A 27,037-nucleotide genomic window follows, 5' to 3' on the forward strand; every position below is an offset into this window, starting at 1 on the left:
GCACTGCCAACAAAGGAAGAATGGCAGACAAAATTGATGGACTATGCAGAAATGGCGAAACTGACGGGGAAGATCAGAAACCAAGATGACCAAATACTTGTAGAGTGTGGGGTAAATTTGTAGTTTATTTAAAAAACACAATTTAAACAGTTAAAATCATTGGCAGCATTATAATGACATTTGTAATGTGAAATTGATTGTGATAAATTAGGAATACATAATAGTTGGGAAAAGTGTAAGATGCAAAAAATTAATTTTTAAAATTTAAGAACCCATGGGAGGGAGGGAAGTCAGAAGGTTCAGAGAACCTTGTTATTGGATATATGTGTGAGAGATAAGATGTATAAAATTGGAAACTAATAAAAAAATCATTTAAAAAAATATATGTGTTGGTGCTGACCTTTAAAGCCCTAAACGGCTTCCGCCCAGTATGCCTGAAGGAGCATCTCCACCCCCATCATTGAGCCCAGACACTGAGGTCCAGCTCCGAGGGCCTCCTGGTGGTTCCCTCACTGCAAGAAATGAAGTTATAGGGAACAAGGCTGAGGGCCTTCTTGGTAGTGGCACCCGCCCTGTGGAAACAAGCAACTATCTGACTTTTAGAAGGCACTGAAAGCAGCCCTGTTTAGGGAAGTTTTAAATGTCTGATGTTTTATTATAATTTTAATTTCACTCATTAATACTCAGTGGATTTTCCACGGTCAACATTTGGTGTTTGGAATCCATTATTATTCGAAATTGGACTTGGTTGCCAGTAGTTCCTCATTCATATTAAAGTGGGGTTTTTTTTTGCGGGGGGTGTTGTATGTTCACTAGGCATTCAGACACCTCTTTATTGTCAACAAATTTTCCATGGTGGTTTCTCACTAGGCAGAAACCAGATCCCTTTTGGGTTCCCCTTGGCAAGGCCTGCATCATACGAGGCCAGTGTAACATGGAGCAGGGACTTCTGGGTGGCTGCCCCTGTTCTGTTCTGCATTGCTAGGGGTTGGCCTTGTAAGATACAGGATTTGCCAAGGGGAACCCAAAAGGGATCTGGTTTCTGCCTAGTCAGAAACCACCATGGAAAGTTTGCCAATATCTAAAGATGTCCAAACGCTTAGTGAACATAAAACACACACACACCCCGCGCTTTCATATGAATGAGGAACTAGTGGCAACCAAGTCCAGTTTCCAATAATAATGTGGTGGAGGCAGGGATGGTGTCTCCAGTTCCCCGACATGCTGGGTGCTTCCCCACAACAGGAGGTTATCAAAGAGGAGCCGCTGGCATCGCTCTCAGTCTTACACCAAGCGATGGAAACCATAATCCACATGACGTAAGTATGGGGAGGTACTTCTAGTCTCCCTACAGCTTGTCACTGCCCCACCTATTCCTGGCACCTCCCTTGCCATACCCTGAAATTGTACCCCTTGGCCAGGTACAGTGCACCCAGTTTATGGACTGCTGGGTGCTGATCATTTCCTCCCCCCTTCTTTTTCTTTCTTCTTCAGTGCCCACTCTTCTCCCCTAGGAGGACCCACTTGGTGTGGTGGAGGCAGGGATGGTGTCTCCAGTTCCCTGACATGCTGTGTGCTTCCCCACAACAGGAGGTTATCAAAGAGGAGCCGCTGGCATCGCTCTCAGTCTTACACCAAGCGATGGAAACCATAATCCGCATGACGCAAGTACGGGGAGGTACTTCTAGTCTCCCTACAGCTTGTCATTGCCCCACCTATTCCTGGCACCTCCCTTGCCATACCCTGCAATTGTACCCATTCACCAGGCACTATTTCAGTCCTCTGCATCTCAGCGAGTAGGAAAAAAAAGAGAGGGGCAGGGCTTCCCCCAAAGCTGTAGTTTGTTAAGGGTGCTAATACTTGTTGGGAGACCCCCACCCCCTAATTCTCCTCCCAGGGCTACAATTCCCAGAGCTCCTGGGAAAGGAGGATTGTCTGCTAAACCAATCCTGGGACTTAGCTACATTAGTCAAATTATGATGTTTTAAATGCATTTTAACACTGTGGCACCAGATAGTGTTGCAGAGCTGAAATCACAACAGTTCAGACATTTCAGTTAGTGCAGAATTTGGCAGCAAGGTTGCTCAAGACGGTTTGAACATCTTACACTGATCCTGGCCTGACTGCACCAGCTGCCAATTAGTTTCTGGATCCAAGAGGAAGTCTCAGGTCCAGTTGCTCGTCTTGCCTGAACTGGTGCAGCACCAGCCCACCCGGGTTCAGCCACTGACCAGCAGGGTAGATGATACAAATATTACAGATGTAAGCTCCGAGATTCAAAGAGCAAAGAGACAGTCAACAAATACCTGAACTTGTTTCTGAGGTATTTGCTTCTCATCTACCATGCTGGTCACTGCCTGAACCTTGGTGGGCTGGCCCTGCACCAGTTCAGGCAAGACGAGCGGCTGGGTCTGAGTCTTGGCCTCCAAGTCCAGTTTCCAATAATAATGGATTGCAAACACCAAATGTTGACTATGGAAAATCCACTGAGTATTCATGAGAGTGAAATTCCATTATTACCCCCCTCTCTGCTGTGTGTGTGCCTCCACCTCAATTTTGTAAAATCCCTTCTCCTTTTAGAACTAGCCACTAGGCTAGATGAACAAGTAGCCTGCACTGGCAGAAATACGCTTCCTGTGTAGGCAGCTAAATCTCAAAGCAGATTTATGGAGGATGCTGTAAACTTATATTTGAAATATAAAAGGAGACAAAAAATTGCATCAGGAAACATAGGCAGACAGAAATATATTTTCCTTCCAGAGGAAGGGTCATGGGAGGATCAAAGCCCTTAGAACAAATTCCAGGATTCTGTTCTTAGTGGCAGCAAAGGACTAATGCGAAACAGCAAGTTGCATGCGTTTATTAACAATCATGTGGCGTGTTTTTCAGATTTGTTGATGAAAAGAGCACTGCACAACAGCATCCCTAGCCCCAAGAAAATCCCGCCAAATGTTGGATAAAACCCAGTCAATTGCCCATATCCTAACAACATAAATGAAAGCTAAAAATCAACCTATGCAGCCCTATTTTGAGGGGAAAGAGTCTACAGGCAGAAAAAATATGCTGTAGAAAGGACATGTCTAAGTCTGAACAAGGCTTGTTGACTCCAACAGCCCCCTTGCTCTTGGAAGACTGACCTGCCAGTCCCACCCGAGAGATGCTGGGTCAAATCACAATCACCCTAAGGCATTCCAGTTGTAAAGTTGCTTATGTATCCTGCCCAGACAAATTGCAGGGAACTAGTAAGTGCTCACCCAAATGCTACGACATGGGTCCAAGCACTTTTCACCCACAGAAAGATTGCTGAGCAACAATATGAAATGTCCCCCTTGGTCTGTATTCACCTAACACCTAGAGATACAACAGCCAGCAGTTTGGCTAATCCCAAGAGAGGGGAGACAGAAGGTTTGACAGAAGGTTTGGTCATGAGCCAATTGCCCAGGGCTATAAAGGAGACGTCTGACCAAGTTTCAACTGGTCTGCTTCTTTCTGTGTAGGTCTCCAAGGGAACGCAAGCTGTTCGCAAAAGAGATTCTCCTACTGCTCCTCCAAATCACTCATCCAGGGCGCAGTGTCTCAGCTGTGTCTCAGGAGGAGGAAGCTACAATGGCCAGTCCCACCTTGTGCCAGGGTTCAGCTAATTCCCTGCCCCTCTTAAAGGCTTCAAACCAACAGCTATGGGACATGTCCCACTGGCCCCTTCCCAGAAAGTGTTTCCCAGGTAAGCATTAGCAAACAGCACAGGCCTCCAGACGAGTTCCTCAGCGCTTCACCCGCCGTTTCTCCAGCTCCTCCTGCACCCGCTGCCTCAGGGCCTCGCGCATAGCTGGTTCCAGCTGATTCTGAGCACTGACCTTCTCGGCTACCTCATCAGGGTCATTGTCCTATGTGAAAGAAGGAAAGGCCCCATTAAAATGGCAGGTTCAAAACATCTACATTACCATGCGCAGGGAATGGGAAACCACTAGGCAGATTTCCGAAAGCAAAACCCTTTGCACTCCACCCCGTGGCTGAAAAGCCTGTAAGCTACGACTGCCATATGTCCAGATTTTGCTGGACATTACCAGGATTTCAAAGGCGGAATTGATGTTTGGGGGGCGTTTCCAAAAGGTGGCACTTTGTCCTGGATCTTACGCAAGTCAATCGAAAAATCACGTGTTTTTTGGCATTTTAGGGTTTTCCTTAAAAAAAGCTCAGTAATTTTGGTGGTTTCACAAAAAGAAGCCCAACAATTTTGGGGTGTCCTGGTTTTATGTAAGCCAGCCAGCTTCCTAAGTACTGTTGATTTTGTAAGCTTTCCTAGGCGGCTAAATAGGTTTCTGCCATATACATCCACTTTCTATGGTTCTGAAACTTCTCTTCCGTTGTTGTTTTTAACTGCTTTGGAACTATTTTTACCTGTTTTTATTATATTTCATAAATCACCTTTGGATATATGTGGAAGGTTATTAATACATAAGAACTGCAGGCATGCCTCCATTTACACAACTTGTGCGCAACCGCACAGACACACAGTGCTGGGAAAGAAATAGAATCATACCAGAAAATGACGGAAGAGAGCTGGAGAGTCCTCATGACTCATGAGGAAACCCTCCTCAGACCTGAAGAAGACACTGTGGTGGAAGAAGCCCCAAAGAGGCCTGGGGGGCAGAGGGGCTTTATTTAGGCTGCTCGGCTTCCCTGCCTAACAGCTGATGTGTGGGGTAGTGCAGCTGCTGCTGCAGTTTTCCCACACATCCTTCAGCAAGCTCCAGAGCTTCAACTCTAGATATTTTTGTCTGGATTAGAGAGAACAGGGGAGAGGGAGGTGGATAGCAGGGGGAAACAGGCATTTAAAGTATTTATGGAGGGTTCTCCCTATGTTGTGCGATTTCACCTACATGCACGGGACCCGGAATGTAGCCCCATGTAAAAGGAGGGATGCCTGTACTCTTGAGTGGAATGGATGCATTTCCTGGGTGATTTGCAAACTTCTGTTTAAAGTGCACTATTTTGGCCTAACTAAGTGCTAAGCTTCTGCATGACAATCTATTTTTAGTAACTTGTAACTGTAGTTTATTTTCGTAAATGGAATTAACATATTTACTGAACTTGTGTTACTTAAGTTATATTTTTTATTTTCATTTAAGAAAAGAAGAATAAAATGATGGTTCTACACAGCAGTTAATATATAACTATATTCCGCACAAAAATCCCACAATCTCAAAACCAAGATCTTAAGATGTATATATTTAGGCTCAGAAGCAAGTCCCTTTTGGTCCTTGAAAGTGTGCTTAAGACTGTAGCTTTCAATTAGCAAAAGTCTTTCCATGCAGTACCATTTAAAATGGGTCCTACTTCTCTCAGTGTTACTGGAATCAACCTTTAAATTAGTAACTTCCCATTTCCTCCATTACTGAGACCCATCCTTTAAACAGTAATTTCATTTTTTTTCCAGATAGGGCAATCCTTCAGTTTACTCTTTCTTTCATTTTATTTTGTGTTTTAGCAGTAAACATGCAATGAAATTATTAAGATAAAGAACAAAGGACTATGGATCTGGAGGAAGAGGCCAGGCAGCAGACATGATAGCAATGCAAAAGGAAACCCAAGTTTGCCCCAGCATGTCACCCAGTCACATACCTGGTGTACAACAATGGAAGTGATCTTTCCACTGTCAGCCTCATATTCCAGGCAGAAGAGAGCTGGTCCAGAAGAGAGCTGGTCTGGTTCTGTACTGGAGCTGCTTTCACTGGATCCCTCATACTCCAGGCCAGATATGGTTTCAGCTCTACCTGAAAAGCAAAGAGGAAATGGCAAGGGAGGCACATATAAAATGTGGTCCCAGGAAAAGGTATTCACATCTTGGCCCCATCCTATCTGTGCCAATAAAAGCTTCAGCAGAACCTTCAAAGGGCCGTGTTCTTTGAAGCACGGAGTATGGAGTCCTGACATCTCCCTTTGCCAGAGTAATTGTTACAACAACAGAAACATGGGAAGATGGATAGTTGATTTAACTCACTTCTCCGGCAGGGGTGATAGACCTGCTGATCTGGTTTCTTGGGCCTGGCTGGGGCTGGTGTATGCCTCTTCTTTACCTTTTCCTTAGCTTCCTTCATCTCCTTATCATAGTCGTCCCTGGAGAGCAAGTGGGAAGACAACACAGTCTTTTCATAGGACACTTTCGAGGGTTGAAGAAATGCACAATTGCTGGGAAGAAATCTCATGTGGTACTCCAGACCTGTCAAACAGTCCCGTCTCCTCACCAATAAATCCTTTAAAACAATTTCATTTAATATTTTTATTGCTAAAAATGTCAGCTTCATTTATACCCAACCCAAGTTTGGCCAAAACTTTGTTCCCTTTGAGCGCAATCCTGCAAACAGTTATAAAAGGAATTAACTTGTCAGTTGATACATTTTATTATTACAATAATCAATTAAGGTTTTGCAAGATGAGCAACATCTTTCCCTCCACTGGCTATGAACACCCAAAAGAACTCTATAGGACACATATTCAGAGACCAATCCAAGTGATTTCAGTAAACTTACTCAGAGTCTCAGATAAATGTTTTCAGAAATGAAACCTACATTTTTGTTTTTACTATTTAATAGCTGTGTAATTCTCTGCATGTGTAGTTAGTAGTAAAGCCCACTGCATTCCACAGGACTTGCAACACAATCCTTACCATGTCTACTCAGAAGCAAGTACTACGCAATTCAATGGGGTTTACTCCCAGGTAAGTGGGAGCAGGCTTGCTGCCTTATTCCCTCGGATTTCTAAGTAAGATTTCTAAGTAGGATTGCGGTGATAGTATTGGACTGGATTTCAGCCGTGCTTTTTGTATGCAGACAGTTCCATTGTTTTAGCAACAGCAAAAACTGCAAAAGAAGACCAATGACTTATATTCCATACATACCTAGAGAAATCAACATAATATCTCACTTTGATTTTGAGAAAATACTGACCTAACCTAACAGGGCTGGCATAAGTTACTGAAAACGCAATGATCACCAAAAATGGAATTATTCAAGCTGGTGTTATTTCTCGCACATTGCAATAGTTAACAATAAAAAGAAGGGAGATGCAGCACAACCGAAGAAAGGTGTGGTCCTCATCGTACCCCCCATACCTGCGAGTCAGACCCGGAGACTGAGCCGGAAGTCTCTGGCCCGAATCTCCTTCTTTGCCATGAACTCACCCAAACAATGGCCTACTTTACGGGGTTGGGCTGAGCATTCAAACAAGACGGGCCTCCCAAGCGAGGTCTCCGAGCCATCGCTTTCCTGCTGCTGCCCCGCAAGAAGGCCGGCCGGCCGGCGGGAGCAGCAGCAAAGCCCCCCTGGGAGTGGGGCGGGCCTCGGCTCGGACCCGCGGCGGCTCCGGGGCTCCGCGCTCCCCACTCGGCCCAGGAGCTCCCGCGCCGGTACCTGGCGATCTGGTTGCGCCGGATGTGCCGCACGAAGCCGTGGCTCATGTCCAGGCGCCCTCCCGGCCGGCAGCTGCCCCAGGCCGGGCTCTCCCGCGTCCCCGCCGCGTCCATCGAAGCCGGCCCGCCTCCCTCTCCGCCTCCGGAAGCCTCCGCCGCGCCGCCAGGCCCCGAGGAAGGCCTCCGCCAGGCCCGGCGCCGCCTTCTCCGCTGGCTGGCGCGGGCGGCGGGAGCGGGGTGGGAGGAGCCCCCGAGCCGGCCGGGCCGAGCCAGGAGCCCCCGGGCGAGCCCAGAAGCGCCGCAGACCCCGCTTGCCAGGCCCTCGGGGCAGGGACCCGCCTCCAGCAGCCGCGAAGCCGGCGGGTCGCGAACTTTCCCCCTCTGGGCCGCACTTTCAGAACAGAAAGTTGCTTCTTGCGGCACAGCTGTATTTAAGAAATACAGCATCTTAAAAAGTCAACAAAGTCCGTATAGTAAAAGCTCTGGTTTTCCCAGTAGTGATGTATGGAAGCGAGAGCTGGACCATAAAGAAGGCTGATCGCCGAAGAATTGATGCTTTTGAATTCTGGTGCTGGAGGAGACTCTGGAGAGTCCCATGGACTGCAAGAAGATCCAACCTCTCCATTCTTATGGAAATCAGCCCTGAGTGCTCACTGGAAGGACAGATCCTGAAGCTGAGGCTCCAAGACTTTGGCCACCTCATGAGAAGAGAAGACTCCCTGGAAAAGACCCTGATGTTGGGAAAGATGAGGGGACAAGGAGAAAGGGACGACAGAGGACGAGATGGTTGGACAGTGTTCTTGAAGCTACTAACATGAGTTTGACCAAACTGCGGGAGGCAGTGGAAGACAGGAGTGCCTGGCGTGCTCTGGTCCAGGGGGTCACGAAGAGTCGGACACAACTAAACGGCTAAACAACAACAAGAAATACATTGGATACAACAGCTAGCGCTGCTTGATTGACAAAAGTATCCACTTGCTGCTCTTGCTCCCATTTTCAAAAGATATCTATACATATTGTGCAAATAATAATAATAATAATTGGTACTTACTATACACTACACCAAAATATTTAAATGTTTATTTGAAACTTCCCACCACACTTCGCATCCTCTCCCGCCTCCTCTAAAGCAGTGGTGTCAAAGCGGGTGGTGGGTTTACCTAGAGAGGGACATAGGCGTAGCGAATTTAGGTGCCCCCCCAAATCCATAAAAATACATAGCTGGGGTTCTGCCCCCCCAACAAAAGGCCTGCGCCCCCCCGCCCAAATCCTGGATATGCACATGGGGGGTAGTGCTAAGGGGTGAAGGGACGCTGGAGGTATAAACGACTGCCGAGCTGTGAAAAGCTGGTAGCCCTGGATCGAGTTCATCAGTTTTGTCGAATTAAACGAAATAATTTTATTGGCTATTGAAGAAATGTGTGCAATTAATTGTGACTGTTTTTGAGTTTTGTCACGCTGTTATCTTCCTTAGGGGGTCGTGCAAGGAAACCGCTATTCTAAAAGATGCTTTTTACAGGGCAAGGCCCTGGGAGGTGAGTTTAGAGAGTCAAGGGTTGAGGACGGCGGCCCGAAAATAGTTTGGGAGCCACTGCTAAAAAGCGCCAGGCGCTGCAACTGGAACAAAAGCAGCTGACATCTAGACTAGTGCAAGTGCAGCAAAATGTTGCAGCACCGAGAGCTCCTGTTCCGTCGCTGTAGCCATTAGCTGTGCCTTGCAAGCCAAAGCATCAAAGGGCCTTTCATGCAACGCCTGCAAGTCTTAATTTATTATGACAGCGTTATCCCTCCGCTTTTGCTAGACTCCCATCAGATGCAGCTTTGAAAGACGAGCAGGCTGATACGGAAGGGGGGGTGCCTTCCTTCACCCTTCCGCCAGTCACCAGAGGGTCCGAGGCGATGACCTCACAGGGCACCCAGCCCTACACTCACCCCTCAGCCCCCACACCGTTGCACAAGCACCACACCCTATCCAAGCCCCAAAATTAAAGTGCCTTTCCCTTTTTCCACACGGGCGAAATAAGCCCAAACTCTTAAGCCTCTTTCTCTTAAGCCTCTCTCTCGCTCCAGCTTTATCGTGGGTAGACCGTATCAAACTCTATCCCCCATTCGTTTCAATGGCTGTGTTCTATCCAATCAGAACCGTGCATTCACCTTGCAGAGCTAGCTCAGCGAGCCCCTGCACGCCTTATTTAACCTCTTGACAAGCTGCTGACGGCTCCCCGCTGGGAGAACAATGGAACTGAAACTCGTGAACCCATGAAAGTGTCAAATCTTGCAACAATGTATCTATTTTGTTTCCGACTTCAATTATCAATATAAGAATGGACTGAAACGGACTAAAAACTTCTAAAATTCGTATAAAATCAACCGCAGCTCCGATTTCCTTGGTTTTGGTGTCGATCGACTCAGTTTCTTCAGGACTCCATGACACCTCCTCTGCCTCCATAATCCCTTGAGCGAGGAGTCACATACTCAGGAAGACCCTAATCCAGTCAAATCACTCTGCCCAACCTTTCCTCCGGGCAATGCCAGGTCATAGAATCATAGAATCATAGAGTTGGAAGAGACCACAAGGGCCATCGAGTCCAACCCCCTGCCAAGCAGAAAACACCATCAGAGCTCTCCTGACATATGGTTGTCAAGCCTCTGCTTAAAGACCTCCAAAGAAGGAGACTCCACCACACTCCTTGGCAGCAAATTCCACTGTCGAACAGCTCTTACTGTCAGGAAGTTCTTCCTAATGTTTAGGTGGAATCTTCTTTCTTGTAGTTTGGATCCATTGCTCCGTGTCCGCTTCTCTGGAGCAGCAGAAAACAACCTTTCTCCCTCCTCTATGTGACATCCTTTTATATAGTTGAACATGGCTATCATATCACCCCTTAACCTCCTCTTCTCCAGGCTAAACATGCCCAGCTCCCTTAGCCGTTCCTCATAAGGCATCGTTTCCAGGTGGCAGACTTTACATACTTGGACTATTGTCTTCTCATCACCGGTACTCAGGAAGCGCTTATCAGCGCATATCTCCAGCTCTGCATATTCCCCCTCCCTCCTCCATATGTTAATCTGTGTAACCCAACCTCTCCTTAAAATATTCATGATGTAATCTGTGTAACCCAACCTCTCTCTAATGTATTCATGATGTAACTATGATGTATTTTGCACTGTATTCTGGGACATGGAGGGAAGTTTCAAAAACTCATGTCACCCCTTTCTCGGGGTTCAATCTCGTCTTGAACCTGTTGCGCAATAAACTTGGATCTTCTGCAGTTTGCTCCAGTCTCCGGCTGAGCTCATTTTCTTCCGCAGGGACCTGCGGACTTAGTCCGACGAGCTGGGTGGCAGAGTAGCCCCGCACCCAGATTTTACCGTAACAAGGCGAATTCTAAGAGGCTGTGCTCCTGGCCACTTGTCTGAGGCAGCCAGCCTCCGCCAAAAACTTCTGCGGGGCACCAGCTGGGGAAAGGCCACCGCTTGGATATCTTTTTTTAAATACTCATAAATATTAGGAATATTCATAAATATTATGAATATTAAATGCTTTGTTGAGCAAAAAATAAAATATTTTTATGAATAAAATAAATAAATAAGAAAGAAAGAAAAAGCACCGGGTAATGCAGCCCACGATGCACTGCAAATTGCTGCTGGCCTTCTGCAACAGCAGATGTAGGCGCCCATCGCACTCCGGAGCAAGGCTGACTCAAGCCTGAGCAAACGCGCTTCCGATGCGCCTGCGCAGCAGTCGACAGAAGCTACAGGAAAGGGCAAATGAATGCGCATGCGCAAATGAAGGGCGACGCGCGTTGCGGACGCTCTCTGAAGTGACGCACGTAAGACGTAGACGCGACCGTTACCCTCCACGTGACGACAACAACGGCGCGCCGGAGGCTCCTCTGCGCGTGCGCCTGCGAAGGTCGCGCTTCCGCGGCGATGTCCGGGCGGGTGAAGCGGGAGCGGGATTCCCGCCCGCCGTCGGTGCGGAGCTCGCTGTCCAGCCGCGGCCCGCAGGAGCCGGGCGGGGAGGGCGGCGCGCCTCGGGGCCTGCGGGTCAAGCGGGAGCCCGCCGACGAGGAGCCCCGGGTCAAGCAGGAGCCCCTCGACGAGGAGGACGACGACGACGAGCCCACCGGTGGGTGCGGGGGGGGGGGGAGCCGCCCGTCCATCAATCAACGCGCGCCAGCCTGTGGAACTCACTGCCACATGATGTGCGCCGGTGGCCGTAGAGCTGCTGCTTTGCCTGCAGAACGCCCCATGCTCGACCCCCCAGTTTAAAGGGTTTGGCGGAGGAAAGGGGAGCTGCTTCTAGAGAGCTACTGCCAGTCTGAGCAGAGAAGAGGTGGATGGGCAAGTAGCCTGGGTGTGAGACAGCTTCCGATACCACTTGCTGGTATCTGGAGCCTCGCTGCACAGATGCGCTTTACTTCAGAGTAGTGGACGTTTAAGGGCAGAAGGCATTTTCGCTCTGCTTGTGAGCTGCCTTTTTGGTTGTCCAGCTGCAGCTGGAAATAGTGCGCTGGCCTAGAAGGAATCTAGCAGCTCTCCAGGGTTCCACGCAGGGGTCTTTTCCAGATTAGGTAGAGATCGAATTGTCTCTGTTTGAGTTATGATCTCTCCCTGCAACCTAGCCACTCTTTTGGTAACATAGAAGCAGTAGTACGGTAGTTGCACATAGTTCTGGCTGACTGTGTGGCTCAATACAATAGAGTTTGTAAACGGCTCATAAATTAAAAATGTCAGTCCATGCTGATGCCATGTCTGTAAATATCAAGTCTTTGGGTATTTCATAAGTTGCCACTTAGTCAATATGAGTTGTTTTGCTGCCATTACTCCTTTACGTGACCCCTGTGTGGAGTTAGTTTGTATTTTGTTTTTAAATTATTTAGCTTGTCAAGAGTCCCAGTTGATGAAACACTATGCATGCTTTTGAATTCTACACAACTCTTTATTAGTAGTGTGGACAGATAGAATCTTTAAGTGAAAGTCGAAAAATTAGAATATCGTGGAAAAGTTCATTTATTTCAGTAATTCAACTTAAAAGGTGAAACTAATATATGAGATAGACTCATGACATGCAAAGCAAGATATGTCAAGCCTTTATTTGTTATAATTGTGATGATTATGGTGTACAGCTGATGAAAACCCCAAATTAACAATCCCATAAAATTAGAATATTGTGAAAAGGTGCAGTAGCTATTCAATCCATAACACCTGCAATGGGTTCAGTAGGAAGCACAGTCATGGGGAAGGCTGCTGACCTGACAGTTGTGCAGAAAGCCATCATTGAGACCCTCCATAAGGAGGGAAAGCCTCAAAGGATAATTGCAGAAGAGGTTGGATGTTCCCAAGGTGCTGTATCAAAGCACATTAATGGAAAGTTACGCGGAAGGGAAAAGTGTGGACGAAAACGGTGCACAAGCAGCAGGGATGACCGCGGCCTGGAGAGGATTGACAGGAAAAGAGTATTCAAACATGTTGGGGACTTTCACAAGGAGTGGACTGAGGCTGGAGTTAGTGCACCAAGAGCCACCACACACAGATGGATCCTGGAGATGGGCTTCAAATGTCATATTCCTCTTGTCAAGCCGCTCCTGAACAAGAAACAACGTCAGAAGCGTCTTACCTGGGCTAAAGATAAAAAGAACTGGTTTGTTGCTCAGTGGTCCCAAGTCCTCTTTTCTGATGAGAGCAACTTTTGCATCTCATTTGGAAACCAAGGACCCAGAGTCTGGAGGAAGAATGGGGAGGCACACAATGCCAGATGCTTGAAGTCCAGTGTGAAGTTCCCACAGTCTGTGTTGATTTGGGGAGCCATGTCATCAGCTGGTATTGGTCCACTGTGCTTCATTAAGTCCAGGGTCAACGCAGCCGTATACCAGGAGATTTTGGAGCACTTCATGCTTCCTTCCACAGACGAGCTTTATGGGGATGCTGACTTCATTTTCCAGCAGGACTTTAGCACCTGCCCACACTGCCAAAATACCAAAACCTGGTTCAGTGCCCATGGGATTGCTGTGCTTGAATGGCCAGCAAACTCGCCTGACCTGAACCCCATAGAGAATCTATGGGGCGTTGCCAAGTGCAAGATGAGACCGAGCAATGCAGAAGAGCTGAAGGCTGCTATTGAAGCTTCCTGGTCTTCCATAACACCTCAGCAGTGCCACAGGTTGAGAGCATCCATGCCACGCCGCATTGAGGCAGTAATTGATGCAAAAGGGGCCCAAACCAAGTACTGAGTACATATGCATGCTTCTACTTCTCAGAGGTCCAATATTGCTCTATTTGCAATCCTTGTTTTGCTGATTTCATTTAATATTCTAATTTTGTGAGATTGTTAATTTGGGGTTTTCATCAGCTGTACACCATAATCATCACAATTATAACAAATAAAGGCTTGACATCTCTCGCTTTGCATGTCATGAGTCTATCATATATTAGTTTCCCCTTTAAGTTGAATTACTGAAATAAATGAACTTTTCCACAATATTCTAATTCTTCAAGTTTCACCTGTATGTCAGGCTCTTCATCTGGTTAAAGCCAAGCTAATGATCAATACTTGGCACAAGGGTTAATGACAACAATTGAAGTGGTTGATGCTTTCATTCTTAGATAGTTGCTGTCTTAAACACACACTACTGTGATCATGTATCCAGTATTAGGATGCTTATTGACAATTATTGAAAGTGCATCTTTATCCCACTGTAAGGGGTTAAATTGCATGAATAAAGGTCTAAAGCCCCTTTTGTGCTATCTTAGATAAATTTGCACAGGGGATTCTAATACACTGGTTGTCTGTTGCTGTGGTGTGTTTTTATTCTGCTGTTTGTTTCTTCTGTGTCACTTTGCTGCTGAAAAGAGTAACCAAGGAAGCTAATCAATACAAATAATTATTTGGCCAAGGACAAGTTCAATTTACAGTAGTTCAAATTACTGCATATTTTAAAACTACTTCTGTATGCTTTTTATTCTTTCATGCTAAAGACTCCAGCATATCTCATATATATATTCATTTAAATTTAAGAGTGTGTGTGTGTGTGTGTGTGTGTATCTCTATATCTATACATATATCTATAAGAATGTCAGTATAGCATGTTTCTTGTTTGGTCCTCTCTTTCAGTGAAATATGGTCGATTCGACCCAGAGGACCGACGGAGCAGGCACTGCCCATACTTGGACACCATAAACAAGTCAGTACCGAGATGAAGCAAAGCAGGGAGCAGTATATATTGTAGCAATGCACATGCAGAGATTTAAAACCATGTTGGTGGTGGTGAAAAATTCAAATAGACAGTTTGCAACTTTATCAAAGATGTAGAATTTCTTTAAATGTTCAAACTATGGGGAACAATTAGTAAACTAAACAAGACTTACTGAAATATATGTAATATTTACTTATTGGATCTAAATTGAGGTTGTTATGGGTTTTGTACACCATTGTACAGAAACACTTTAGTGCATTGTATGTTTATACAAAGCAAAGGTGGCTTTTTGTCCACAAGAAAAACCTCCAAACTCTACAGCTGAGCAGTACCTTTATAGTCCAGGTTTTTTTGTGTAGTGTCATGTGGACCATGCTGGCTTCCTCCTGGATTAAGTTGAATAGTGTTTGATTGGGGTATCTGTCTGGTGGGATTAATTTACCAATGTTCTGCCACTGTAGGAGCGTTCTCGACTTTGACTTTGAGAAGCTGTGTTCAATCTCGCTCTCCCATATCAACGTTTATGCTTGTTTGGTGTGTGGGAAATATTTTCAGGGTAAGTAAGTATGCTTTGGCATTATATGCTTCCTTTACAGACAGAATACCAGTTCAGTGCGACTACACTACCTCTGTGGCAAATGAACCTGGGACCAAACTAGCAGGAATAGTTGTAATGTGAAATAAAGACTTTGTGATCCATGCCTTGCATGACGTTACTGCTAATGTGGCTCTTATGATCAAAGAGATCTCACAAATGAAGCTGGGGTGATGGTGATCTATTATAATCTTTTTACTATACTGCTGGAAGCCTGCAGTCATGGAATAAATTGATCTGCTGAAATCAGCATTTGAAATGCAGGCTTTAATCTACCCTTGGTTGGTCCTTCAAGTTGGCTGATCACAGTGCTGCAGTGGCAACGGAAGTCAGAGGTGGCAACAGTCCCATCAGGGTCTAGATGTCAGTCCTAGCAACTCTGTGCCTCTCTGGTGCATAATCCCCAGCCTTCCAAACCTCCTTTGGCTGCCCCTCTACAAATAGGTCTACTTTTCTCATTTCCTCTTCACTTCTTCATCTCTGTCTCAACTATCCATTGCAGTCCAGGCCATTGACTGCCCTGGGCCATTTCCTTCAGCCACGCTTCCATTGCCCAGGCTCGCTGGTGCTCACTTTTCCCCTCACTTGCACAAAGTCCTCCAGCCTATTAAACATGATGCATCTTCTCTCAGTTCTTTGTTGCCTCGGCCCTTTTTCTCAAGCTTCATTTCCCAACCAGCTTGGTTCCGCTTTCTGAATCCTTGCTGCTCTCTTCCTTCATCTTCCTTGCCTTTGAACCTCCTCACTATTAATTTCCTTAAATCTGGACTTCTTTCAAGTCCACAGCCTACCTTTGGGAGGTTTTAAACCTAACCAAGCTGAAAACTTTCCCTTCCATGTGGATTTGAAGTTATTTAGTTCCCAAAACAGCTGGTCATTCTTTGCCACCAGCTAATTGTATCACTGTGGCTTTACTACCACAAGCACAGTATAATACAGATAACAAATATCCATGGGTAGTTCTTAGGATTGCTCAGGGAAGTTCCGTTACTAGAAGCCAATACTGCAATCCTGTCTTATTCACAGTTTGTTTCTTGCTTGCCTCCTGTCTTCTTTGCAGGTCGGGGCTTGAAATCCCATGCTTACATTCACAGTGTACAGTTCAGCCATCACGTCTTCCTCAACCTTCACACCTTGAAGTTCTATTGTCTGCCAGACAACTATGAAATCATTGACTCTTCACTTGAGGATATCACCGTATGTTGTCTTCCCTATGAAGGATGTGGGGGGTGGAAACAGTAGGCTCTTGCCAGACATTGTGACTCTGCCACATTGAGCTTCCGTGTGCTTTTTCTGCTGCCCCCAACCCTCGTTTCAGAGGCAGTTTTTGTTGTGCCCCAGAAAGTTGTCTTTACCTGAGCATGTCTCACATATGTCTGGAATGGAACTTTAGAGATACGTATTTTTGTAGACTTTGTTTTAATCTAGTAAGAACTAAGTCTTAACTAATTCTTTTTTATAAAAAAACCTTCATCTTTACATAAAGGTCAAGCCGGAATTTTCAGCAGCATATTCAGTCCTGTTTATCTTCTCTCCCCCCCCCCCCCAGTATGTCCTGAAGCCCACCTTCACCAAGCAACACATTTCCAACTTGGATAAGCAAGCCAAACTCTCTCGAGCCTATGATGGCACCACATACCTGCCGGGCATTGTGGGATTGAACAACATCAAAGCAAATGATTACGCTAATGCGATTCTCCAGGTACTGTGACATCTTTGAAATGGAGAAGAGGGTGATACTTCACTGAAGGTTTGGGAGGTTTGATGGCCACACATTAGGGAAGGTTATAATAGTTGGGTTTTCTGCCTTGTCAGCGGGGAAGGGGGTCCCTTCCAAGCCTATAATTCTAAGTATTGAAAGTACATACAGTAGTCTTAGCCAGCTGTCAGAAATCTGTTCTGTTTTCAAAAGCTGCTTTAGTTCCATGAGTTTTCTTTTGAGAATGGAATCGTTTTTCACAACTCTCCTTTTTTCTTGGAAGCATTGAGTGGCTAGGAAATTCATCACTATAACGTCAGTGTAAACTTCTCCATGTAAAGGAATTTTGCTCCATTGTGTTGCTGGGATTTGCTTGTTGACCTGACCCTGGGTCAGAGACAAAATGCTGAGGCCAAAGAATATGCAGTATGGTTTGTGTGGTTGTTTACGTGTCTAACAGCCTGGTGAACCCAGACTATCTTCTTCCAGATACTTGAACATGTTATTTGCTTGTATCTGACCTGTTGGTGCTACCAGCTCAAATGCAGACACTGAATTCAAGATAATGGGCAGGTTGGGTTTGGGCATAGAATTATAGAGTTGGAAGGGACCATGAGGAATCTTTTGCACTACATAGGGCTCAAACCCATGGCCCTGAGGTGAGGAGTCTCATTCACTACCAGCTGAGCATGTTCAGTTTGTGCCTGGCAATCATCATTCATGCCTTCATAACAGTTACTTAGTGCTACTATTTTCTGATTGGTGCCTGGCAGGATTACAAAATTTAATGTTGGAGTTCCTATAATTCACACATTAAAATAATACAATGGGTGAAAGGGAATAATCCAGCCTTCCCAAACCTAAGCCTTTGAGATGTTTTGGACTATAACCCTGTATCATCCCCAGTCAGCATGACACTCTTTCGGCCCACCATCATACAGCAGTGCTGGCTGGGGCTGTTGGGAGTTGTTGTCCAAGACATCTTGAGGGCATCATACATAGGAAGACTGGAATACACAATGATTAAAATTAAATGGAGCAAGGTGATATGGTGGACTTGGGATGGCACTCTGATATTTGTATTGTATCTTAAATTAACTGAGTGGGTTACAAAATGTTAGATTTTTAACCTGATAAGTTTTTGTGGTGGGAGAGGCTGTACTTTGACATAAGTGGAGTATTTTGTCCCTGATCTTTAACCTCTCCGTGCCTAGGCCCTGTCTAATGTCCCACCACTGCGGAATTATTTTTTGGAAGAGGAGAACTACAAGAATATCAAGCGCCCTCCAGGAGACATCATGTTTCTGCTGGTTCAGAGGTTTGGAGAGCTCATGAGGAAACTATGGAATCCTCGAAATTTCAAAGCTCACGTCTCTCCCCATGAAATGCTGCAGGCTGTGGTTCTCTGCAGCAAGAAGAACTTCCAGATCACCAAGCAAGGTGGGACATGGGGGGGGGGGGCTTATTGTGTTCTGCTGGTACTAAGAGATTAGAGGAACGCTGCGGTGGCCACCTTTATCAGATGTAGCTACTCTTAAATACAGTGGTACCTCGGGTTACAGACACTTCAGGTTACAGACTCTTCTAACCCAGAAATAGTACCTCAGGTTAAGAAATTTGCTTCAGGATGAGAACAGAAATCACGGTGCGGTGGCAGGGGGAGGCCCCATTAGCTAAAGTGGTACCTCAGGTTAAGAACAGACCTCCAGAACGAATTAAGTTCTTAACCAGAAGTACCACTGTAGTGGCAGGCAACTCTCTAAAGGGTTTTATTTATTTTAATGGATTTCATCTTCCTCTTCCTCCAAGGAAGTTGCACAGTACCTGATAAGCATTTCTCATTATTTGCCCTCCCCACATTCTGAACCCTCCTTCTATGACCTCTGTTCATAGCTCTAGTGGTTTTCTCCAAACCATTGTCTGCCTTTTCCACCTTCAGCTCAACTCAGCTGTTGCTCCACTTTGTCAACCTACTTTTCACCCCTCTGTTCCCCAGGCCCTTTCTCTATCCCACTCAGTATTTCCTTCCTCTTCTTGCATGGTTAGATGCCTCTGGAGAAGAGCCGGAGTGTAAATAAATAACAAGAGGGGGAGGACCTGTAAATGCTGAGCGCCTTGGCCCCTTCTTTTGCTAGGACTGAAGCTCATGATTGCCCACCTCATAGGAAGGAGGTTGGCTTTTAACTGTAGAGCAGACTTCCCTGCCTCAGTGCCTTCCATTTGCTGGCTGGGGCTGATGGGAGTTGTAGTCCAAAAGATCTGGTTACGGAAGGTGCTGAAGAGGTGAGAGTCCTTGTGCCCAGCAGTGTGCTAGGCTTATAGCCCTGCTCTACCTCGAACTACCTTTAGAAGTTGTCACTTTTTCATGCTCTTCATCTCTACCTTTTCCCTCGTTGCAGGTGATGGGGTTGACTTTCTATCCTGGTTCCTGAATGCCTTGCATTCTGCTCTTGGGGGGACAAAGAAGAAGAAAAAGAGTAAGTAAAAGAGGTTGAGACCCCTGCAATAACCCGTGTGCTGTGTTTCAGATATACGTACAGCCACTCAAAATGCAGGAAAAGATACAACATCGTTAAAGATGTATGGAGTAGTACAGGTGGCCATTTGAAATCAGGCAGTCAAAACTAAACGACCTGGGTGATTTTTTTTATTTTTTAAGTATTCACCTGAGCAAAGGGACTGTCAAGTAAGCTTCCCTTGGGAGTGAGTTCCAGAGGTGGGTGCAACAACCGAAAAGGACAATCTGTTTACACCTTACCACAGGTGGGACCAGTGGAAGGGTCCCTGAGTGTCTTACTACAAAGAAAGTTTACATGGAAAGATCAAGTTATTGAGGTATCCTGGTCTTAAAGCATTGAGAGCTTTGAAATTAAAGCCAGCACCTTGAATTGGGGTTAGAAACAGACTATGAAGCTGATTGAAGACTGCCAAGATGCATGGCATCTGCTCTGTCTCAGTTACTGCAGTGTACAGAAGTTCAGGTACTAGCTGTAGCTTCCAGACGGTCTTCAAGGGCAGTCCAACAAGCTGTGCTTTGCAATAGTCCAAGTAGGACAATATCATGCAGTAATTGTGGCTAGGTTACCTCTGACTAGTAGAAACCATACCTGATGAACGTAAGCCCAGAGGAAGGGTCTTCCTTTGTCCAAGGCCATATGTGCTTCTAGTGATATGGCTGGATCCAGTACCCCTTCCCTAATTGGAAACCTGCTGTTCAAGGTGTCAAGTGCAACTCCAATCCAGGACAGGCTACACACCATCTTCCAAATCAGATGATCATTTCCCAGATTCTCAGGATTGAGCTTAAAGAAGTAGATGTTTACACTGATTTTGCACCCCAGTTCCATTGGTCGCCAGTTAATGAACTGGGATAAATGGGAAGGGCTGGCATTAACCTTTACTGTCTTTTTCATTGCATTCATTGCTTTTATCCCCCTTTTCCTTCCTGAGAGAACTGCAAAGCAACTAATGGCAAACAGAAGAAAATGGAACATAAACTATTAGAATAATTAATATAACAAAGAAGCATATATATCAAACTTTGAGGAGGTTGGGCAAGAAGGGATGAAAAGCAATTTCCTTTACTTGGTTCTTTATGTCTGTAGCCATTGTGACAGACGTTTTCCAGGGCTCCATGCGGATATTCACCAAGAAATTGCCACACCCTGATCTGGTAAGTTCTTTATTGTATGGGTTAGATTCTTGATTACGAAAGGGAAAAGCACATGGGGTCGGGAAAACCTTGATGGTGAGAGGTGGCTAATGCTTGTTGAGCCTATCACTGCAGAAAAATGCGTTGTAGAGTTTAAGTAGTGACACAAGCAGTCCTAAGTCTGTGTTTGACGATGTAGATCAGTGGGTTCCGAAGTGGACAATACCATCCTCTGGGGGGAGGGGGGTTACCAGGGGGACGCTAAGAGCCTGAAATGTCTCAAGACTGCAGGACCTCAAGGATCTCCCTTTGAACCTACCTGGACACTGAGATCTGGGCCTTTTCTGCAGTGGCTCCCTGCTTGTGAAATGCTCTCCCCAGGCCTCCCTAGGGAGGCACCTTCATTATACACCTTTAGGCACCAGGCAAATAGGTTCCTCTTTACCCAGGCCTTTGGCTGATTGACATCCCTTTTAAATGTGTTGTGGAAGGGGGATTATCAGCTTGTTTTTGTTTTTATTATGTATTTTTTGTTTATATTGTAATGTTATGTGAACTGCCCTGAGTTTTACGGGTATACAAATCTAATGAAGAATAAATAATGAGGAGGCTACATGGAGGTGCTGGAGGTATAGATGGCTATCAGACTTTGAATAGCTGGTATCACTGGATCAAGGTCATCAGTTGTGTTGAGTTGATTAAATTAAATAGGTTTAACTCAATTTTTAATAAATGTGCAATTAGTTGCCACTGTTTTGAATTGTGTTATAATCTTTCTTAGTGGGTTGTGCAAACTACTATTCTGAATAATGCTTTTAATAGGATAGGGTACGCTAGGGGATGAGTTTATGGAACTAAGGGGGTGGGGTCCTGAAAAGGTTTGGGAAACACCATTGTAGGCAGTCAGTAAACACTTCTGTATATATCAAAGTCTGGTGGCCTGAAGGTTCCTCACAATTTTCTTACTGGAGCCTTGCATCCAAGCTGTGTCTGCCACAAGTCTTTTTCTTCTGCACCACCTGCTTTGTTTTTCTCATTCTCTGTGTCTCCCTCTCTCAGCCAGCAGAGGAGAAGGAGCAGCTGCTCCAGAATGACGAATACCAGGAGAAAATGGTGGAATCCACTTTCATGTATCTAACCCTGGACCTCCCCACGGCTCCCCTGTACAAGGATGAGAAGGAGCAACTCATCATTCCCCAAGTACCGCTTTTCAACATCCTGGCCAAGTTCAACGGAATTACAGAGAAGGTAACTATACATTCCCCCCTCTCTGCTTCCACACCCACATCCCCCACCAAGGAGGATTGGAGCTGGAAGCCACAATCCAGATTGAGAGGTCCGTGGTGCTGACTTCAGGCATCACACCTTCCAAATGTTGGTATCGTGACACTCTCATTAATCAGTGGAGAAAAACATGGCTTGAAAGGGGGAACACGAGACTGTGTAGGATGTAAATGCAATCAGTAAAATAACAAGGGAAACAAGGGGCACTGGGGTGCAGAAGGGAGGAACAAGCTGACTTTTATTAGAACAATCCCAAGAAAGATCCCACAAAAAGGGAATGTTGAAGTTTTTGGTGAGAGTACTCTTGAGATTTGGATTCCCATTTGGGGGAAGGGCTCACTTGGGGCAGACTTTGCCAGCCATGTACCCTCCATATATTTTGTACAGCTATAAGAATGGAGCACGGCTGTAGTGCCTGGGGTTGATGGAGTCGTAGTCCAAAGCATTGGGAGGGGATGTCCAGGGTGGGGAAGGTGGGCTTCAGTGCCCTGGGCCAAGCGGGGATTATCAAGGGAAGCCCAGTGTTCTAGTTCTGTGCCTAAACATGGTTTACTTTTCTCTGACTTAAAAGTGGTGCTTTGGGTAGATGCAGGGCAATCATGCTAGTTGAAAAGAGATCCCAAAGTTACAGAGTTCAGCACAGTGCAAGATTCCCTGAGAAAAGTATGTTTCCAAGCATTGTTTTTCTCTCCTTCAGGAATATAAAACCTATAAGGAGAACTTCCTAAAGCGTTTCCAGCTCACCAAGTTGCCTCCTTACCTCATCTTCTGCATCAAGAGGTTCACCAAAAACAATTTCTTTGTGGAGAAGAACCCCACCATTGTCAACTTCCCCATCACGTAGGTGCTGCCTTTCTCTATGGGATGCGGCCGTGACCTGTGTCCTGGTTTGTCTTCATGAACTTGAGGCGCTGTCTGATGCAAAGGCTCCCAGAGCTGCCTGCAGATATCAGTGTTGAGTCAGTCCCTGCTCTCAGACTTAAAATCCGAAAGACAAAACACAGAAAGGAAAATGGTTTAGAAGGGAAAAAGAAAACCCAGGCACTTTTTCTTAGAGTTCTTAAAATGACCGGTTGCCATTGTGTTGCTTTATACCAGGGATCAGTAACCTTTTTCAGTCATGGGCCAGTCCACCGTCCCTCAAACCATGTGGTGGGCCGGACTATATTTTGAAGAAAAAAATGAACGAATTCCTATGCCCCACAAAACCCCAGAGATGCATTTTAAATAAAAGCACACATTCTACTAATGTAAAAACACACTGATTCCTGGACCGTCCTTGGGCTGGATTGAGCAGGCGATTGGGCCACATCCAGCCCCCGGGCCTTAGGTTGCCTACCCCTGCTTTATACCAAACTAACCCAGCCTGGTGCTCTTAGTGTTTTGGACTACAACTATCATCAGCTCCAGCATTATATGGCCTTTCTTGCTGGGGCTGATGAGATTTGTAGTTGAAAACACCTGACAGCATCAAATTGCGGAAGGCCTCTATATTGAGGCAGACCATTAGTCAATCTACTTTGGTATTGTCCACACTGACTGGCTAGGACTCTCCAGAGTTTCCCCCAGCAGTCTTTCCTCCCCCTGAGTGCAAAGCAGGGCTCACTCCATTGGCTCTGGTGTGAGAGGCTGCCTCCATCAAGCACCTTCTGCCCCTGAACTGTGCCAGCAGCTGGCCATGTATGTCATGTTTTTTAGATTGTAAGCCTGTGGACAGGGACTGTCTTATTTTGATTGTATGTAAGCTGTTCTGGGAGCTTTGGGGGCTGAAGAGCGAGGTACTAATGCTCTAAATAAATAATAATACCTGGGGAGGCCAGGGATTTTAATTTCCATTTTTATTTCAAGTATTTGCACACCACTTTTCATCAAGCTGCTTTTCATCAAGCTGTTTGGCAGGGGCACTGACGTTCTCAGTGCAGTGGCAGTGGGGGGCATTACTGTCAGGAACCACCATTACTACCACCAAGTTAATAGCTTGTTTTTCTCTTTTCTGCAGCTGCCTATTAATTCAAAGGCCAGAGAGCCATTTGCTGAAAGTAGTGACAGTGGAAACCACTCGCTGGCAGCCCACTTGGGGTGGGAGAGAGCAGCCTGTATATCACCCTCTTAGCCCCTTCTTTAAAACTAGTTTATGGCAATGGCTCTATGTGTGATTGTACGTAGCTCGTGGCACAGACTCTGCCTCTTACTGTACACTTCTGAGTATCGCCTACAGCATTCTGAGCAGGGTCTCAGCAGGAGTGAGCCTTTCCCGCATTTCACTTTTGTTAGTCTCCTGGTTCTCACAATTGTGACCCATCCCATGCTGGCATTCAAATAATTGGACACTGGCTCTTGAAACTGTCAAGTAAAGGAGGTTGTACCTTCTCTCTGTTTCCTGTTTCTTTCAGCATACAAACCTATTTATTTGTTACTAACCCTTGAATGTTGCAAACCTTGAACCAGGCTATCAGACCTGAAGCAGAAGGCGCTCTATTTGGCAGGGGTCCACACACTTTGGCTTGCTTACTAGTCAAAGTGTGTAGCTGTCAACAGCCCCCTTCCAGTGGGCTTCTCCCATGCAAGTATGACTTTTGCAGGATGCACTGCAGCAGCTCAAGTGGTGGCTGCCCCACCACCACCACTCGAGCCCAGCAAGCAGGATTTCTGGGCTGAGCATGTCGGGATGACCATTCAAGGCTGGCAAGCAACTTTCTGAACTGTATGGGCCTCTGTCTTTCAAAAGGGAGGCTGCAGGCACTCCTGTATCTTACAGTTTCTCACTTGCCTCCCTTCCTTCTATAGGAATGTAGATCTCCGGGAATACCTGTCTGAGGAAGTGCAGGCTGTACATAAGAACACAACCTATGATCTCATCGCAAACATCGTGCATGATGGGAAACCAACAGAAGGGGCCTACCGGATACATGTATTGCACCATGTGAGTCTTGGGTCCATTGCACCATGTAAGACTTGCTCTTGTTGACTCCTGAGATTTTGAAAGTGGCATTCAAAATGCAGCTTTAACTCGGTCCGAGTTCCAGCAGCAAACTCTTTTGCCATGTTGTTCTCCTTGCTAGCCTCTCTCCTGATGTGGCTTTCCTTCCTGGTGTTGCAGGGCACAGGCAAGTGGTATGAGCTGCAAGATTTGCAGGTGACAGACATTCTTCCCCAGATGATCACCCTCTCTGAGGCTTACATTCAGGTTAGTACTGGGTTTTGGTGATGGTGATGGTGGGGTTTTGAAGGGAGCTCTAGTTTTGCTAGGTAGTGAAATCCCATGGAAACCGCCTGCTGTGCCTTTTGCCACCGTAAGGTCCCAGGGAGCCCTCAAGAGCACAAAAAGACCCTGCAGGGTCCCAACACAAGCAGCAATGAGGTGCCTGCTGGTGACATCTCCCTCTGTGTGCAAGCTTTGCGGATTTTGCTGTTGGGGGCAAAGCATAAAACCTAAACAAGTGGGCTGGAATCAGTCTGGCTCTAACAGGAGTAATTCCTTTCGGTGGCATAAGAAGAAGCCTGAGTGCAGTTGCACAGGCAGCTGAAGTAGGCAACAAAGTTTGGTTGCATGCAATCTCTGCTTACAATGCGTTTCGATTCTGTAGATCTGGAAAAGACGAGATAGCAAAGAGGAGACCAACCAGCAAGGGGCTTGAAAAGGGAAACGGAGAGCGCCAGAAGGATGCAGATGCAATCACAGCATCACCTCTACTGTGAAATGGAGACTGGTGTTTGGTGTTCGGTCAGTCAAGCTGGTGTTGTCTTTTAGAAGCCTCTCTCTTTCTGTTCCTGGCTCTGTTCATTAAGCAGCCCAGCAGGGAATGGACTCCTTGGTGCCACTTGGCAGCTCAGTCCTGGCTATGTTCTCATTGGAGAAGAACTAGCAAGAAGACAGGGCAAGAGTGTATTTTCTCGACTTCTTTGGGCACAGCTAACTCTGCATCCCATTTCACTGTCCAGCAAGTCTACCTAGTGCTGAAATCAATTTCAGGGAGCGACAGGAGAAGGCCTTTCCCTTGTGTTTTGTTCAAGGCTACTACTTCTGAGTCCTGTGTGCATTAAATGTGTATACTTGGTTTTCTAATATGGTATGTCTTTTCTCCAGAGCAAACTTTTGCTGAAAACTGGACTAGCATTCAGCAGAAATGGTCACGTGATGAGCAAGTGCAGTGATGGCTAAAGTGAGTGTGGCTGAAGGGTGAAAGGGGCCATGTCCTCTTATTAACTTCATTTGCATCAATGACATCCCTAGGCCATGTCCACTCTCTGTAGTTGTTATTAATTTCCACCCCTTCCCTCCTTTGCCACAATAAAGGTAAAGGTACCCCTGCCCGTCAGGGCCAGACGTGACCGACTCTAGGGTTGCACGCTCATCTCGCTCAAGAGGCCGGGAGCCGGCGCTTTCTGAAGACACTTCCGGGTCACGTGGCCAGCGTGACAAGCTGCATCTGGCGAGCCAGCGCCAGTGCCGCACACGGAAACGCCGTTTACCTTCCCGCTAGAAAGTGGTCCCTATTTATCTACTTGCACTTAGGGGTGTTTTCGAACTGCTAGGTGGGCAGGAGCTGGGACCGAATGACGGGAGCTCACCCCGCCGCGGGGATTCGAACCGCCGACCTTTCGATCAGCAAGTCCTAGGCTCTGTGGTTTAACCCACAGCGCCACCCGCGTCCCTTGCCACAATAGCTTCCCCTTAATGTAGTGAAGCAGGATTATGATGGGAGGTGGAGAATGAACACTCTTCCATTCCTCCCCCTTCACCACCTTCCCAGTCAGGTGACACTTCCACTTTGATGATCACCAGAAATCCCTTTGGTGGTCGCTTATGGCTTGCAGGCCACAGTTTAGCCACCTAAGTTGGAAAGTAGCACTTCACTTGGACACTGATTTTGCTAATAGTTACAACTTTCATACAAGAGTTCTAACCATCAAGTAGCATCTCAGAACTTGTGTCTCATTGAGGTATTGCTAACAACAAATGTTTGAATTGATGATGCTTGAAAACTGGAGCATGGTCTTCTGGTTCCCTTTGCTGCAACAGCTTCATGCTCAGACACGTATGAAATTAGACCAAGAGTTTGACCATAGTATCCTCCTGGACCAACTGCTCAGGATGGATATTGAAGGCCCATTTACAGTGGCTTTGTTCCTACCTGTGTGGCTTGAATCCTGAGAGTAATATGGGGAGGGGGGTTCGGCTCCCTGGCACTAGTGCTGTAGA

At 46.2% G+C, this 27,037-nt stretch overlaps 2 protein-coding genes across 2 annotated transcripts; one reads left to right on the forward strand and one right to left on the reverse strand.

Moving 5' to 3' along the window:
* Window positions 1-97: 97 nt before the first annotated feature.
* LOC308483518 (UPF0561 protein C2orf68 homolog) lies at window positions 98-7,870 on the reverse strand. The gene is made up of 4 exons (XM_081017551.1): window positions 7,410-7,870; window positions 6,002-6,117; window positions 5,623-5,774; window positions 98-3,884 (listed from the first exon to the last, which is right to left on the reverse strand). The coding sequence occupies exons 1-4, from the start codon at window positions 7,853-7,855 to the stop codon at window positions 3,762-3,764; spliced, it is 837 nt and encodes a 278-aa protein (XP_080873677.1). The 5' UTR covers window positions 7,856-7,870; the 3' UTR covers window positions 98-3,761.
* Window positions 7,871-11,307: 3,437 nt separating this feature from the next.
* On the forward strand, window positions 11,308-25,900 carry USP39 (ubiquitin specific peptidase 39). Its single transcript, XM_081017432.1, has 13 exons — window positions 11,308-11,537; window positions 14,523-14,592; window positions 15,066-15,160; window positions 16,260-16,396; window positions 16,749-16,901; window positions 18,113-18,338; window positions 19,298-19,375; window positions 20,504-20,571; window positions 21,610-21,798; window positions 22,532-22,674; window positions 24,622-24,757; window positions 24,935-25,021; window positions 25,422-25,900. Exons 1-13 carry the CDS (start codon window positions 11,339-11,341, stop codon window positions 25,470-25,472), a joined length of 1,632 nt encoding a protein of 543 aa, XP_080873558.1. The 5' UTR covers window positions 11,308-11,338; the 3' UTR covers window positions 25,473-25,900.
* Window positions 25,901-27,037: the final 1,137 nt, after the last annotated feature.

This window comes from Podarcis pityusensis (genome assembly GCF_964106645.2).
Source record: "Podarcis pityusensis genome assembly, chromosome: 8".
Lineage (NCBI taxonomy): Eukaryota > Metazoa > Chordata > Lepidosauria > Squamata > Lacertidae > Podarcis > Podarcis pityusensis.

Excerpts from the sequence above, each read along its gene's own strand:
- LOC308483518 (XM_081017551.1), bottom strand. The coding sequence starts at position 7,855 with ATGCTGTATTTCTTAAATACAGCTGTGCCGCAAGAAGCAACTTTCTGT. Across the intron at positions 5,775-6,001 it reads CTATCACCCCTGCCGGAGAA|GTAGAGCTGAAACCATATCT; the intron begins GTGAGTTAAATC and ends TTTGCTTTTCAG. Across the intron at positions 3,885-5,622 it reads CTTCCATTGTTGTACACCAG|GACAATGACCCTGATGAGGT; the intron begins GTATGTGACTGG and ends TCTTTCACATAG.
- USP39 (XM_081017432.1), top strand. The coding sequence starts at position 11,339 with ATGTCCGGGCGGGTGAAGCGGGAGCGGGATTCCCGCCCGCCGTCGGTG. Across the intron at positions 15,161-16,259 it reads GTGTGGGAAATATTTTCAGG|GTCGGGGCTTGAAATCCCAT; the intron begins GTAAGTAAGTAT and ends TCTTCTTTGCAG. Across the intron at positions 18,339-19,297 it reads CTTCCAGATCACCAAGCAAG|GTGATGGGGTTGACTTTCTA; the intron begins GTGGGACATGGG and ends CCCTCGTTGCAG.